Consider the following 17646-nt stretch of genomic DNA (forward strand, 5'->3'; position numbering starts at 1 on the left):
CAGAAGCCTCGCTCTCCGAGGGAGAACACAGGCTGAGGTTAGAGAACCAACTTCAGCTTCTGCTGAGCTGCTGTGACCGCACTGCAGGTCAGAAGGTCAAGGAGCCTCCAGGGAAAAACCAGAGACGCTTCCATCTACAGAGCTGAAGAGGCAGCAGCAGCTCTAGAGCTGAAGGCCTCATTTACACCTGGACGCTCGGAGCTTCCTGACCATCAGGATTAAATCTGGATACGGATTATAATACAGACGAGGGTTTAACTCTGGGCTCTGAAAACGCTTCTGCAGGACGTCGGAGATGCTTTTAGAAGACGTTACAGAAGTTATGGGCTCCGGTTTTGTGGCCACGCCTCCCCCTGCTGGTCTGTGAATGGGGATGGAGACAGCGCCCCCTGGACTCCTGCCATGGAACTGCTTCTCCCAGTTCAGAGTCCCTGCTTTTGGCCTTTACTGTAAACAATGAAGATTTTAAAAGATGCAACAAAGTTTCTTTAAACTTAATATTAAATGTAACACAAACGCGGTCACTGCTGCTTTATTAATGACCGAGCGATCAATTCAGTGATTAATCAAGTGACCAGCTTCCCACACAGGGTTTGAACAGTATTCTGATGATTATTTATAGGGTTATTTTGGGTTAAAACAATAAAGACGTGGGAAATCTAATTATTTTTAATTATTTTAACAACTGATCAACTAAAAAACTTCTAAAGCAGTAGTTTATTGATTAATGTGATGATTAATCAAGGACTCAGTGATTATTTTAATCAGCGGCCTATTGATTAATGTGATGATTAATCGAGGACTCAGTGATTATTTTAATCAGCGGCCTATTGATTAATGTGATGATTAATCGAGGAATCAGTGATTATTTTAATCAGTGGCCTATTGATTAATGTGATGATTAATCGAGGACTCAGTGATTATTTTAATCAGCGGCCTATTGATTAATGTGATGATTAATCGAGGACTCAGTGATTATTTTAATCAGCGGCCTATTGATTAATGTGATGATTAATCGAGGACTCAGGGATTATTTTAATCAGCGGCCTATTGATTAATGTGATGATTATTCGAGGAATCGGGGATTATTTTAATCAGCGGCCTATTGATTAATGTGATGATTAATCGAGGACTCAGTGATTATTTTAATCAGCGGCCTATTGATTAATGTGATGATTAATCGAGGACTCAGGGATTATTTTAATCAGCGGCCTATTGATTAATGTGATGATTAATCGAGGACTCAGGGATTATTTTAATCAGCGGCCTATTGATTAATGTGATGATTATTCGAGGAATCGGGGATTATTTTAATCAGCGGCCTATTGATTAATGTGATGATTAATCGAGGACTCAGGGATTATTTTAATCAGCGGCCTATTGATTAATGTGATGATTATTCGAGGAATCAGGGATTATTTTAATCAGCAGCCTATTGATTAATGTGATGATTAATCGAGGACTCAGGGATTATTTTAATCAGCGGCCTATTGATTAATGTGATGATTATTCGAGGACTCAGTGATTATTTTAATCAGCGGCCTATTGATTAATGTGATGATTAATCGAGGAATCTGTGATAATTTTAAACACTGTGTTTTAGTAACTGACTAAACCTTCAGCTGCTCTGATAATTAATCCAGTTATCTTTTTTAAAAGATTCACCCAAAGTTTACTTTACCAATCTACTAATCCCTAAATGACTCGCTGTTCTTTAAAACCTCAGTGAGGCTTTTCCTTCTCAGACCAAGGATCTAAACGTCTCCGATCGTCTGCGTGAGGTTTCCAGTGTCGGGGCAGCTGGTGGTCACGCAGGTCCAGAATAATGACCCTCCAGCAGAGCCGAGCTTTGCCTGGCAAAAAAACTCATTATCTCATGAAATTTTCATACTTGTTTTTGCATATTTCTCGAGGGCCGGCGTTTCTGGCAAATCAGCCTCATGCAAATAAACTCAGCTCAGCTTTGATTATAAAAACAATCGCTTTACCGTTGCCGATAGCAACCCTGCATTCATCACTGTAAACTAGAATAAACCAATCAGACAGAGAGAGAGAGAGAGAGAGACAGAGAGAGACAGAGAGAGAGAGAGAGAAAGAGAGAGAGAGACAGAGAGAGAGAGAGAAAGAGAGAGAGAGAGAGAGGAAGAGAGAGGAAGAGAGAGGGAGAGAGAGAGAGACAGAAGAGGGAGAGAGAGAGAGAAAGAGAGAGAGAGAGAGAGAGAGAGAGAGAGAGAGAGAGAGAGAGAGACAGAGAGACAGAGAGGGGGGAGAGAGAGAGAGAGAGGGGGGAGAGAGAGAGAAAGAGAGAGAGAGACAGAGGGAGAGAGCATCTCTAACTGACTTCCTGAGACCGCATGACGCACCGTCCTCTGGAAACATGGACTAAATGCCATTAGCCTAAAGCATTAGCCCCTAGCGGCAGTGCTAAGAGTAAATCAGGGGTCTCCAAACCTGGTCCTGGAGATCCACCTGCCTGCAGAGTCTGGTTCCAACCACACCAGGTCCCTGATTGGCTGGGTCAGATGTGTCGGAGCTCAGCGGAAGGCGGGGCAGTTGACTGGATCTCTGCAGGAAGGCGGATCTCCAGGTTCAGGTTTGGAGATCACAGAGTCAGATGTTTGTTTGACGGTCACAGCTGATCTTTCAGAGCCTCCATCTACACACCATCCGAGCCCTGCTGGTGTGTGTGGAGAACGTGAGAACGTGGGTGTGTAGAGAACCTGTCCCCTGTCCAGATTACAGCCGGACTGTCACAGCGGCTCAGACGCCTCCTTCTCCAGCCTCTACATAATACAGCATCTGACAGCTTCTATCAGCTCACCCAACGGGGGGTCTGCTGTCTCCGCTCTGATGTCACAGAGCAGAGCACAGCGCTATTGAAGATTATTTAAAAATCACAGCAAAAAAAACATTAAATCAAATCCCTGAGAAATCTGAAGTGTCACAATTCACTGAACCAACTCCTAAAGAATCAACCTGTGGTGAATTTCAGATTTCATGGTTCACTGAATCATTTTCTCAGGAAGATTCACGTTCCAGTTCCAAATGAATCACTTCAAAAATATCACGATCAGCCGAATCGGACTCACGATTCACCGAGTCATTTACTAACTGAATCACAGTGAAAGCTGATTTTTATTGATTCAATGAATCATCTGTAAAAGAAACTCTTTTAAATCAAGTCCTGTTGAAATTTGAGATTTCATCATTCATGATGTATTGACCTTTTGACCTTTGTGGTCTGGACAGGACAGCATGCGGAGGATGGCAGGATGACGATATGAAGCTGAGGAAACAAATGAATAGCCAGAACAAACGACCGGAACAGAGGGAAAACGCAGAACCTCAGTGCTCAGAACCACAAAGAGGAACCTGTATTAACCTTGTATGGTCAAAAGGTCCAAACTATCAGTACTTACAGAGGAAAACCGCTCAGGTTCACCTACACAGAACGTAATTACACAGAATTCTGGAAAGTAGGTGGAGTTCCCCTCTAACAGCTGTAGGCGCTGTGGATATGAACTGAAACTGACAGGCCAATCTGAGCAGGTCAACCAACAAGACCATAATAGACATTAGACCTGACCTCTGGCCTTTAGCCTAACATCAAACACACATCGTAAAACACACACACACACAAGGTTTTTATACAAGGTGAGGACCCAGAGCCATAGATACTAATACAATAATGACAATATGTGCTATCCATACAATACACACGCATAAATCTACATGTAATAGTAGTGGACTAATATATATATATATATATATATATATATATATATATATATATATATATATATATATATATATATATATACACACACACACACACCTTTATCTCTGCTTTAAATTATGAAAGTGTTTATACTTTTACGTAAATGGCTGCAACTGTAACAACTGCAATTTCCCTCTGGAATCAATAAAGGATTCTGATTCTGATTGATATATACAGGGTGAGTCAAAAGTCATCGGACATCGTTTTATTTTATTTATTTTTTTTTTTTTTAATCGACTTTTATCTCAGGGATAAACAAATTGTGTATGCTGAGAAAATCTGCAACAAACACCACCTTCAGCACCGCATCGTGGAGGCTTGTGACAGCATCAACAATAAAATAAAACGGTGTCCTGTGACTTTTGACTCACTCACCCTGTGTATGTATGTGTATATATATATATATATATATAATATATATATATATATATATATATGTACGTATATACACACGTGTGTGTGTGTGTGTGTGTGTGTGAAATAATCATTTCTAACCCTGATTTAACCTCAGGAGTCAAACCTCCAGCTTTAGAGTAAGTCAGTCAGAGCATTGTGGTCCTGAAAGTACATAAAAACAAGCGTGTGGTGGGACACGTGTGCAGGCCGAGCTGCTGTCCGCCTGCGGTACAGCTCAGCCTAATTTAGCAGAAGCACTGACCACATCAGAGTCCGTAGTTTTAGAAAGGTATTCCTATGGTTCCTACATTTCCCAGAAGTCCTTCCACCCACTTCCTCCCAGCAAACCTTCACATATACACACAACAGGCTGTAATTACTGACCCGGCCGACCGCATCCAGGACCGAAGGCACAGAGACGGAAAATACCAAACCTCAGTCAGTGACACACACGGATTTCTGTCAGAGTGAAAACTCACTTTATAAACTCCTCCTGACCCCACAGTGGACGACGCAACGATGCACGGCAACGATGGTGTACTAGACACACCAGCGGACAGTCCGTCAGGTAACAGCCGCGTCTGCATGGCTGTCACAAAACCCTCTTATTGGGTTTGGGGTTCTACTGTTCTTACCAACTGAGATCCATTACAGTTCAGACAGCAGTGACTGGCTCATCCTTTCAGACCTGCAGTCAACAGAAAACAGCCATATCTACTCATTAACTTCACTGATATTAGTGCGTATGTATATATACATACATATCTCATATGTCCAAAACAGCAGCATTACAGGAGAAGGAATAACCTACTCTACTTTTAATGGAAGCCAATGGAACCAGAGTTATTTCAGAGTCATTTTAGGTCACTTCTTTTGGTTTATTCATTCTGAAATTTACACACAACGTAAAGAAAAACAGACACTTTTTAAAAACTAACATAAACGGCAAAATGGAGGTAAAATACATCAGTAAAATACATGCATATACATACACTGCTCAAAATAAAGGGAACACTTAAACAACACAATATAACTCCAAGTAAATCAAACTTCTGTGAAATCAAACTGTCCACTTAGGAAGCAACACTGACCATCAGTTTCACAGCTGTTGTGCAAATGGAACAGACAACAGGTGGAAATTACTGGCGACTAGCAAGACACACTCAGTAAAGGAGTGGTTCTGCAGGTGGGACCACAGACCACTTCTCAGCACCTTTCTGCTTTCTGGCTGATGTTCTGGTCACTTTTGAATGTTGGTGGTCTTTCACACTCGTGGTAGCAGGAGACGGACTCTACAACCCACACAAGTGGCTCAGGTAGTGCAGCTCATCCAGGATGGCACATCAATGCGAGCTGTGGCAAGAAGGTTTGCTGTGTCTGTCAGCGTAGTGTCCAGAGGCTGGAGGCACTACCAGGAGACAGGCCAGTACACCAGGAGACGTGGAGGAGGCCGTAGGAGGGCAACAACCCAGCAGCAGGACCGCTACCTCCGCCTTTGTGCAAGGAGGAACAGGAGGAGCTGCCAGAGCCCTGCAGAATGACCTCCAGCAGGCCACAAATGTGCATGTGTCTGCACAAACGGTTAGAAACCGACTCCATGAGGATGGTATGAGGGCCCGACGTCCACAGATGGGGGTTGTGCTCACAGCCCAACACCGTGCAGGACGCTTGGCATTTGCCAGAGAACACCAGGATTGGCAAATTGGCCACTGGTGCCCTGTGATCTTCACAGATGAAAGCAGGTTCACACTGAGCACATGTGACAGACGTGACAGAGTCTGGAGACGCCGTGGAGAGCGATCTGCTGCCTGCAACATCCTTCAGCATGACCGGTTTGGCAGTGGTCAGTAATGGTGTGGGGTGGCATTTCTTTGGAGGGACGCTCAGCCCTCCATGTGCTCACCAGAGGTAGCCTGACTGCCAGTAGGTACTGAGATGAGATCCTCAGACCCCTTGTGAGACCATATGCTGGCGCAGTTGGCCCTGGGTTCCTCCTAATGTAGGACAATGCTAGACTTCATGTAGCTGGAGTGTGTCAGCAGTTCCTGCAAGATGAAGGCATTGAAGCTATAGACTGGTCCACCCGTTCCCCAGACCTGAATCCCATTGAGCACATCTGGGACATCATGTCTCGCTCCATCCACCAACGCCACGTTGCACCACAGACTGTCCAGGAGTTGGCGGATGCTTTACTCTTTAGGTCTGGGAGGAGATCCCTCAGGAGACCATCCGCCACCTCATCAGGAGCTGCCCAGGCGTTGTAGGGAGGTCATACAGGCACGTAGAGGCCGGACACAACACTGAGCCTCGTTTTGACCTGTTTTAAGGACGTCACATCAAAGTTGGATCAGCCTGTCGTGTGTTTTTCCACTTTAATTCTGTGTGTAACTCCAAATCCAGGACTCCACTGGTTAATAAATTTGATTTCCATTGATGATTTGTGTGATTTTGTTGTCGGCACATTCAACTTTGTACAGAACAAAGAATTCAATGAGAATATTTCATTCATTCAGATCTAGGATGTGTTATTGGAGTGTTCCCTTTATTTTTTGAGCAGTATGTATATATATATATATACACCCTTAATCTAAATGTGATGTTCCAGAATAGTTTGGAGAGTGACGTGTTTATGTCTGTGTTACGTCACTTTCCCCTTAAACAGTGTACAGTAGTCATTTGGGAGCTGAGGATTCGGATTATTAAAGTTGTGGAATTTTTTCCGCTCTTGCTTGATGTAACACACCAGCTGCTCCGGAGTCTCTATTGTTGCGTATTGTGCTTCATAATGTGTCACACATTTTCAGTGTGATGCAGTTCTAAAAAAGACAGTTCCCTAAAAAAGACGGAGTCTAAAAGGCAGCATGTGCTGCTCCAAACTACGCTCAGTGTTGATGGAGCTTTCACAGATGTGCAGGTTATAAAAGAGTTGGGAACGTTAAACAATGCATATAATAATGCATATAAACGTCTCTCTGTCTCTTTATTTCTCTCAATACAATTCAGTTCAACACAAAGTAGCTTTATTGTTGTGTCTGAAACACAATGTTGCCAAAGCAACACAAACCTCAACATATTTAATGGAATTAATAGAATTTCTGGAATTAATGACAATAATTCTAGTGAAATAACAATAATAAAAATAAATAAATAAATGAATAAATGAAATAAGATAGCACTTATTAAATAATAAAAATGTTAAACAGTATACATTCAGCTAATACACAGTGAGGGGTGTGGGGGGTCAGAGGGGTCAGAGGGGTCCGGGTGTGGAGTGTGCCACTGGCCCTCAGGTGGTGACATACTGTGCGTCTTTGACTGAGGAACACTAGTCAGTTAGAATTTTAAAAAGTTGGGAGAATGTATGAAATTTTTTGAAGTTAATTTAAGTGTGTCACAGTTTTTCGCTCATCCCTCTATTTCTCTGTTCTCTCTATTTATATCGGTTTGTCTCTTTCTTTCTGTCTGCCTCTCTCTCTATCTTCTCTCTCTGAAAGATGTCCATAAACAATTTGAGAATGTAAAGAGGAAAAAAAAACAGTGAATATCAACCTGTGAACAGAGTGATTGTGATGTTGAACAGAGCGAGTGTGACGAGGACAGAGTGAGTCTGATGTGAACAGAGAGAGTGTGACGAGGACAGAGTGAGTCTGATGTGAACAGAGCGAGTCTGATAAGTACAGAGTGAGTCTGATGTGAACAGAGCGAGTGTGACGAGGACAGAGCGAGTGTGATGAGGACAGAGTGAGTCTGATGTGAACAGATCAAGTGTGACGAGGACAGAGTGAGTCTGATGTGAACAGAGCGAGTCTGATGTGGACAGAGCGAGTCTGATGAGGACAAAGTGAGTCTGATGTGAACAGAGCGAGTGTGATGAGGACAGAGTCAGTGTGATGTGAACAGAGCAAGTGTGATGAGGACAGAGTGAGTCTGATGTGAACAGAGCGAGTCTGATGTGGACAGAGCGAGTCTGATGAGGACAAAGTGAGTCTGATGTGAACAGAGCGAGTGTGATGAGGACAGAGTCAGTGTGATGTGAACAGAGCAAGTGTGATGAGGACAGAGTGAGTCTGATGTGGACAGAGTGAGTCTGATGTGGACAGTGTGAGTCTGATGTGGAATGAGTGAGTCCGATATGAACAGTGAGTCTGATGAGGACAGAGCGAGTCTGATGTGGACTGAGCGAGTCTGATGTGGACAGAGCGAGTCTGATGTGGACAGATCGAGTCTGATGTAAACAGAGCGAGTCTGATGTGGACAGAGCGAGTCTGATGTAAACAGAGTGAGTCCGATATGAACAGTGAGTCCGATGTGGACAGAGCGAGTCTGATGTAAACAGAACAAGTCTGATATGGCCAGAGAGAGTCTGATGTAAACAGAGCGAGTCTGATGTAAACAGAGCGAGTCTGATGTGGACAGAGCGAGTCTGATGTGGAATGAGTGAGTCCGATATGAACAGTGAGTCTGATGTGGACAGAGCGAGTCTGATGTAAACAGAGCGAGTCTGATGTGGACTGAGTGAGTCTGATGGAGACAGAGCGAGTCTGATGTAAACAGAGTGAGTCCGATACGAACAGTGAGTCTGATGTGGACAGAGCGAGTCCGATATGAACAGTGAGTCTGATGTAAACAGAGTGAGTCTGATATGAACAGTGAGTCTGATGTGGACAGAGCGAGTCTGATGTAAACAGAGCGAGTCTGATGTGGACAGAGCGAGTCCGATATGAACAGTGAGTCTGATGTAAACAGAGTGAGTCCGATATGAACAGTGAGTCCGATGTGGACAGAGCGAGTCTGATGTAAACAGAGCAAGTCTGATATGGACAGAGAGAGTCTGATGTAAACAGAGCGAGTCTGATGTGGACAGAGCGAGTCTGATGTAAACAGAGCGAGTCTGATGTGGACAGTGCGAGTCTGATGTGGACAGAGTGAGTCCGATATGAACAGTGAGTCTGATGTGGACAGAGCGAGTCTGATGTAAACAGAGCGAGTCTGATGTGGACTGAGTGAGTCTGATGGGGACAGAGCGAGTCTGATGTAAACAGAGTGAGTCCGATACGAACAGTGAGTCTGATGTGGACAGAGCGAGTCCGATATGAACAGTGAGTCTGATGTAAACAGAGCGAGTCCGATATGAACAGTGAGTCTGATGTGGACAGAGCGAGTCTGATGTAAACAGAGCGAGTCTGATGTGGACAGAGCGAGTCCGATATGAACAGTGAGTCTGATGTGGACAGAGTGAGTCCAATATGAACAGTGAGTCTGATGTGGACAGAGTGAGTCTGATGTGGACAGAGTGAGTCCGATATGAACAGTGAGTCTGATGTGGACAGAGTGAGTCTGATGTGGACAGAGTGAGTCCGATATGAACAGTGAGTCTGATGTGGACAGAGTGAGTCTGATGTAAACAGAGTGAGTCCGATATGAACAGTGAGTCTGATGTGGACAGAGTGGGTCTGATGTGGACAGAGTGAGTCTGATGTAAACAGAGCGAGTCCGATATGAACAGTGAGTCTGCTGTGAACAGTGTGAGTCTGATCTGCGCTCTGACTCTGTGCTGAAGTTCTGCTGAGGTTCTGCTGAGCGGTGTGGTTAATGTGTAGGTACAGATGGCTCTGCTTACACTGCCCAGATGGCCAAACCCCTCATTTGAATCGAAGGCTGTAATTAAGAAGCAAAAAATTAGAAAGGAAGCTTTGGGATTCGCCTTTCGAGACTTGAAACGAAAACTCAAATTACAGCATGAGGACTTCGGCTTCATGTGGTCGTTATTAAACTGTAAAGCTTTTCTGTTTTTTCCCTCCTGCTGTTTGTGTCGTCTGAGGATGACGAGGCTCGGCCATGTGCTCCTCACGAGGAGGAACTCCAGAGACGCTGTTCTCAGAGAATGCAGAACAGACACGGAAACACTGCTGCTCTGGAGTACAGCACAACAGAACCCACTCATAGGACTCCTCACACACCAGAGTCAGCTCTGAACTCTGTTACTTACACATTAATAAGGTGAAAATCAGAGATATGGCATTAAAACATCACACTAAGGGTCCTGTTCACAAAGAGGAGTCGCTCTAACACACCTGACTCAGCTCATTAACTCATTAATAATCCATTAATAGAGCTAATCTACTCACTGTGTCCACACTGACCGGCCTGTTACGATCAGGACGTTCCAGCTGATGATTCATTTTAACAGTGAAAACAACAGAAGTTGTGTGTAAAAGTTTGTATTTTAATGTTCATGTTGTGAAATTAATCACATTTCCCACAAGGGGGCACTGTCAACAATCACACTGCGTTTTGTTCGACTCCGTGAACCCACACCAGCAGGAGCTTGCGTGTGGCTGACATCATACATTTACAAACAGGAAACTAATGAGTTTTTATCTAAATGCTCAATATATAGATATACATATAACATAACGCCTCTACAGCGCCAACAGCTACAAACACAGCCCTCAGCTCTTCTGAGGAAAACCCACCACTCCACTGCAACTCATATGACTGAACCTGGTGGTTAGGATAGTGTAGTGATTAACACCTCTGCCTTCTACACTGTAGACTGGGGTTCAATCCCCACCTGGGTAAACACCCTACACTATACCAATAAGAGTCCTTGGGCAAGACTCCCAACACCACCTTCACCTACTACGCTGTAGACTGGGGTTCAGTGCCCCGCCTGGGTAAACACCCTACACTATACCAATAAGAGTCCTTGGGCAAGACTCCTAACACCACCTTCACCTACTACGCTGTAGACTGGGGTTCAGTGCCCCGCCTGGGTAAACACCCTACACTATACCAATAAGAGTCCTTGGGCAAGACTCCTAACACCACCTTGGCCTGCCTGTGTAAAATGATCAAATTGTAAGTCGCTCTGGATAAGAGCGTCAGCCAAATGCTGTAAATGTAAATCTAAATGTAAAGCTCATACGACTGAGCCTGCGCTGCTGCTCATACGACTGAGCCTGCGCTGCTGCTCATACGACTGAGCCTGCGCTGCTGCTCATACGACTGAGCCTGCGCTGCTGCTCATACGACTGAGCCTGCGCTGCTGCTCATACGACTGAGCCTGCGCTGCTGCTCATACGACTGAGCCTGCGCTGCTGCTCATACGACTGAACCTGCGCTGCTGCTCATACGACTGAGCCTGCGCTGCTGCTCATACGGCCGAGCCTGCGCTGCTGCTCATACGACCGAGCCTGCGCTGCTGCTCATACGACCGAGCCTGCGCTGCTGCTCATACGACCGAACCTGCGCTGCTGCTCATACGACCGAACCTGCGCTGCTGCTCATACGACCGAACCTGCGCTGCTGCTCATACGACTGAACCTGCGCTGCTGCTCATACGACTGAACCGCTGCAGAGGGGAAGCGCTCAATACTGCACAGCCCACGAACTTAGAGGAGTAGAAATAAGACACTATGAATAGGCGACACCCTGAACAGCTGGACTGAAGATATAAACACACACACCTGCCGAGGTGAATCACCCGTACTCCACTATTTTCTGACCGTGCGTGACATTATTATGGAGATGTTCAGCCCTGAACTGCCACATTAATTATGTTTACTGTAAACAGCTTTTAACATAAAGCCTAAAGCGCCTAAATTAGGCTAATTAGTCATGAAGCTTCCAGACTGATGATACTGAGCAGCTCAAAACACAAGTTAAAAAACTAGAAAAGAGCCTTTTCTAGACAACCTGGAGTGATTTTACAGATTAAGCTGTTCCTAGCTGGTTGCTATGGTATCCCAGTTGGTTGATATGGTATCCTTGGAGGTTACTATGGTATCTTGTGTGGTAGCTAAGGTATTGCTACGTGGTTGCTATGGTATCCTGGGTGGTTGCTATGGTATTCCATATGGTTGCTGGGGTGTTACCACATGGTTGCTATGGTATCCTAAGTGGTTGCTAGGATATTGCTAGGTGGTTGTTATGGTATTCCAGGTGGTTTTGGGGGTGTGCTACGTGTTCGCTATGGTATTCCATTCCTAGGGTATTGCTAGGTGGTGGCTATGTTATCCCAGATGGTTGTTGGGGTGTTGCTACGTAGATGCTATGGTATTCTCTGTGGTTGCTAGGGTTTTGCTAGCATATATGTGTCCTGATATTAGTGAGATGCACAAATTTTTGCCCCCATTCATTCCTAAAGTACAAAAAATACCACTTAATGATCACTGCACAAAAACAATACATCCCATCAAAAAGCTGGAACAAACATGCCGTTCCCAATGGGATCAAACATTCTAGAGTGTTCCAACAACATCCTGAAAACTGCAGGACTAGTTAGCAGATAAAGTTTGGGAGAAAAATCAAAAGAAGAAGCAGAAAAAAGAGGAAGAAGAAGAAGAGGAACATACACCTTCACCACCAACGACAGACAAAGCTCAGATAAACAAACAATCACAGTGTTCCATCGGCGCTCGGACGTCAGACGGCGCTCGGACGTCAGACCAGTGACGCGTCTCGTAAACATAAACAACCTCTCGGCTTTCTTTAAGTGTATTCACTTCACCTCTTCATCAACACGCAGTCCTAATGGCGACGACTGAGATCAGGTGACACCTGAAACGGACTCGCTCACAAACCTAACGCAGCTCATCATTTCATCAGGAAAGCTGCTCCGCTCCCTCCATCTGCGTCTGGACCACGGAACCTTCTGCTGTTCTTCACGCCTGATTCGGCTCGCTATTCCGTTAAAGATCCTGTTCCAGGTTTAAAATCAGTGCGTAAGAGCAGGTAAACACTAAACTGCGTTATTCTTCCACTTCTGTGTCGGTTCGTCAGTGTTTCCCAACACACCTCCACACCGACTCTTCATTACACACCTGATTCAGCTCATTAACTCATTATTAGCCCACTAACGAGCCTAAATTGGCAGCTGCAGAGCAGCTACATCTGTACATGTTCATTCTTGTACATGATACACAACTACGCAGTTTCCCAGTCCTGCTACTGTATTAGCTCGGTGCTGTATTAGTGCTCTATTAGTGCTTTTCCTGCTCTGTCACAGCCAATTCAGCTCATTAGCTCATTATTAATCCAATAGGATGCATCCGAGAACATAAACACCCAACTGTGCCTTAGTTTCCACTGCTGTTTCTGTTCAGGACCAGGAAACATCTAGAGCTCTAGATTCCCGGCGCTACCGCGGTAGATCCACACAGTCTGGACGTGTTAGTGCTTTTCCTGCTGAAACACACCTGATTCGGCTCATTAACTCATTATTAGTCACTATTAATGAGGTTAAATTGGAGATTTTAGAGTAGAAAAGGCAGCATTTGCACATTTTCCGCCATCTAAATGATGAAATCTACACCTTTTCTAATCTTTTCTTGCTGTATCAGTCCACACGCTGCACAACGTAGCGTCTTTCCTGCTTTAAAACACCTGATTCAACTAATTAAATCATTAATGATCAATGAATTAGATCAAACAAAACGCAAACAAACAGTAATGAAACTAGAAAACAATGAAAGCAAGTGTTTTCCCATCACTGCCTCCGGTTAGCACTCACTCTGCACGCTTTACTGTTTTTCCAGCTATGATGCACCTAATCCAGCTGGTCAGCTCATTAATAACCAATTAATAACCCCTTTGTAAGGTTAAAGTGGCAGTTTTGGAGCAAAGAACAGTATCTGCACATTTTCCCTCATCTGATCCATGAATTATGAGGACGACACTGTTTATCCCACATTTTACAGTGTTTAATCTGCTTCATCTGAGTTCGGAGAACGGTCAGACTCCTGGTCTTACAGCACATTTCCACTGCTTCTCCTGCTTCAACACACCTGGACCAACTCATTAGCTAATTAATCATCTGTTAATTAGGCGTAGATGGGCAGCAAACCACGCCAATGTTGGGATTTAGTTGGAAATGACCAGGAAGAGCAAGTGTTCCCAACACTGCTCCTCACACAGTCCTGTAGATCTGCAGTTCCGTGTTTCTCAGCTCATTAGATCATTAATAATCAATTAATGAGGTGTTAATGAGGCTATGAGAGCTGATCAACACTTAAATGTGACTTCAGCCCCCCAAAAGTTAGCCTGCTGCGAACCTCACGCCTCCTAAATCGCACTTGCCCCAACTGCTTGTTGCGAACTTTCCGTTCCACCTTAAATGCACAGAAAGTAAGTGCTGCACCATTTAAGGAGGAACGGAAAGTTCGCAGAAAGAAGCCCCGTTCAGCCTCGTCTCTTCAGTAAATCTCACACAGACCTTCTGACCTACGAAGCTCAGCAGAGCGGAGAGCCCGGAGAGCCTGGAGAACTCGGAGCAGAAGAACGGAGAACCTCGCTCCACTCACCGGAATGGAGGTGGCCGTGAGCTGTGCGGGCTGCGAGGAGAACCAGCGAGAAAAAGCCCAAACTCTCCATCCTCCTCCTCCTCCCCGCGCTCTTCTCTCTTTCTCTCCTCCTTGTCTTTCTTGCTCTCCTTCCTCCTTCGCTCCTTCCTCGCCTCGCGGACGGACCGATTCAGAGAGCGAGCGTTTGTTTCTCCTTCGCTCCTGCACTTTAGCTGTAGCTGCGCGCGAGAGAGTGAGTGAGTGTGAGTGGAGCGCGAGAGGAACCTGGGGGCTGAGTTATAGAGGGGGGGGGGGGGGGGGGCGAGCGAGAGAGAGAGAGAGAGATCCAATTACTGATCATGTGACAGGAAAAGACTCGCGCGGGGTGGGGGGGCAGATTTTGGGTTCCGCCCCTATGTAGTTTTTTTTGCATGCAGCGAAGTGCGAAAGTGCACGAGACGTGGAGGAAAGGGTTAGCACGCGCTGTGAACTTGCGTGTGTATCTCCATCAGTCTGGAGAACCGCGCGGTCTCTCTCTGTAAGACAAGAGGAGCGCGTGCACGCGGGAGAGCCCGCGCGACTTCAGCCCGTATTTCTGCGCGGATTCGCTGAACAGGCGCACAATCAGCGCTTCTTACAGACTTATATTCACACTGTATGGACTAAAATGAAATAAATGCAAATGATTTATGAATGAAAACTATTATTTATTCAGTAATGCACTTCATTAACGGAGCACTAAAGATCGCAATATTAACATATATAATATATAATATACACTGCCCCCCGCGACCCTGACGGAGAAGCGGATTAGAAAATGGATGGATGGATACACACTGCTCAAAAAAATAAAGGGAACACTCCAATAACTCATCCTAGATCTGAATGAATGAAATATTCTCATTGAATTCTTTGTTCTGTACAAAGTTGAATGTGCCGACAACAAAATCACAAAAATCATCAATGGAAATCAAACGTATTAACCAGTGGAGTCCTGGATTTGGAGTCACACACAGAATTAAAGTGGAAAAACACACGACAGGCTGATCCAACTTTGATGTGACGTCCTTAAAACAAGTCAGAATGAGGCTCAGTGTTGTGTGTGGCCTCCACGTGCCTGTATGACCTCCCTACAACGCCTGGGCAGCTCCTGATGAGGTGACGGATGGTCTCCTGAGGGATCTCCTCCCAGACCTAAAGAGTAAAGCATCCGCCAACTCCTGGACAGTCTGTGGTGCAACGTGGCGTTGGTGGATGGAGCGAGACATGATGTCCCAGATGTGCTCAATCGGATTCAGGTCTGGGGAACGGGTGGACCAGTCTATAGCTTCAATGCCTTCATCTTGCAGGAACTGCTGACACACTCCAGCCACATGAGGTCCAGCATTGTCCTGCATTAGGAGGAACCCAGGGCCAACCGCACCAGCGTATGGTCTCACAAGGGGTCTGAGGATCTCATCTCGGTACCTAATGGCAGTCAGGCTACCTCTGGCGAGCACATGGAGGGCTGTGCGGCCCTCCAAAGAAATGCCACCCCACACCGTTACTGACCCACTGCCAAACCAGTCATGCTGAAGGATGTTGCAGGCAGCAGATCGCTCTCCACGGCGTCTCCAGACTCTGTCACGTCTGTCACATGTGCTCAGTGTGAACCTGCTTTCATCTGTGAAGATCACAGGGCGCCAGTGGCGAATTTGCCAATCCTGGTGTTCTCTGGCAAATGCCAAGCGTCCTGCACGGTGTTGGGCTGTGAGCACAACCCCCATCTGTGGACGTTGGGCCCTCATTCCATCCTCATGGAGTCGGTTTCTAACCGTTTGTGCAGACACATGCACATTTGTGGCCTGCTGGAGGTCATTCTGCAGGGCTCTGGCAGCTCCTCCTGTTCCTCCTTGCACAAAGGTGGAGGTAGCGGTCCTGCTGCTGGGTTGTTGCCCTCCTACGGCCTCCTCCACGTCTCCTGGTGTACTGGCCTGTCTCCTGGTAGCGCCTCCAGGCTCTGGACACTACGCTGACAGACACAGCAAACCTTCTTGCCACAGCTCGCATTGATGTGCCATCCTGGATGAGCTGCACTACCTGAGCCACTTGTGTGGGTTGTAGAGTCCGTCTCCTGCTACCACGAGTGTGAAAGACCACCAACATTCAAAAGTGACAAAAGCAGAAAGGTGCTGAGAAGTGGTCTGTGGTCCCACCTGCAGAACCACTCCTTTATTGAGTGAGTCTTGCTAATCGCCAGTAATTTCCACCTGTTGTCTGTTCCATTTACACAACAGCTGTGAAACTGATGGTCAGTGTTGCTTCCTAAGTGGACAGTTTGATTTCACAGAAGTTTGATTTACTTGGAGTTATATTGTGTTGTCTAAGTGTTCCTTTTATTTTTTTGAGCAGTGTATATATATACATATATATATATATATACAGAGTATATATCCATCCATCCACCCATTTTCTAAGCCACTTCTCCGTCAGGGGATGCTGGAGCCTATCCCAGCGGGCAGAAGGCAGGTTACACCCTGGACAGGTCGCCAGTCCATCGCAGGGCAGACAGACAGACACAGACAGTCACTCACACCTAGGGGCAGTTTAGCATGTCCAATTGGCCTGACTGCATGTCTTTGGACTGTGGGAGGAAACCGGAGAACCCGGAGGAAACCCACGCAGACACGGGGAGAACATGCAGACTCCACACAGAGAGGACCCCGGTCACCCGGCCGGGGAATCGAACCCAGGCCCTCCTCACTGTGAGGAGACAGCGCTACCCACCACGCCACCGTGCCGCCCGTGTATATATATGTGTGTGTGTGTGTGTGTGTGTGTGTGTGTGTGTGTGTGTGTGTGTGTGTGTGTGTGTGTGTGTGTGTGTGTGTGTGTGTGTGTGTGTGTGTGTACACCATTATATATTCCATTAACTGTTGGGTTCAGTTTCACTGCCACACGCAGACCCGATCAGTGCCAGACCAGCTGAATCTAAGCATCACTTAAGCAGAACCGGTCTGACAGTGAGAAGCAGCTACAAGGTCTCATTCTAAAGAGACTCAAATGCAGATACAGAACAAACTCACCCAAATCTACCGTCTGGAAAGGGTTTCAAAACCATCGCTGAGGCTCTGGGACTCCACAGAACCACAGTGAGAACCGTTATCCACAAATGGAGGAAGCAGGAACAGTGGAGAACCTGCCTGGGAG

General features: G+C 45.9%; 1 protein-coding gene across 2 annotated transcripts in view; it reads right to left on the reverse strand.

Annotated features, from left to right (window-relative positions):
• The window catches only part of kremen1 (kringle containing transmembrane protein 1), a 91272-nt gene extending 76559 nt beyond the window's left edge, over positions 1–14713 (reverse strand). For both annotated transcript variants that reach the window (XM_037531969.1, XM_037531968.1), the window contains exon 1: positions 14479–14713. In XM_037531969.1, coding sequence (XP_037387866.1) covers positions 14479–14548 — 70 coding nt within the window. In that variant the 5' untranslated portion in view covers positions 14549–14713. The remainder of the gene's footprint in view (positions 1–14478) is intronic.
• Between the last annotated feature and the right edge of the window lie 2933 nt (positions 14714–17646).

Source organism: Pygocentrus nattereri, chromosome 20 (assembly GCF_015220715.1).
Source record: "Pygocentrus nattereri isolate fPygNat1 chromosome 20, fPygNat1.pri, whole genome shotgun sequence".
Taxonomy (NCBI): domain Eukaryota; kingdom Metazoa; phylum Chordata; class Actinopteri; order Characiformes; family Serrasalmidae; genus Pygocentrus; species Pygocentrus nattereri.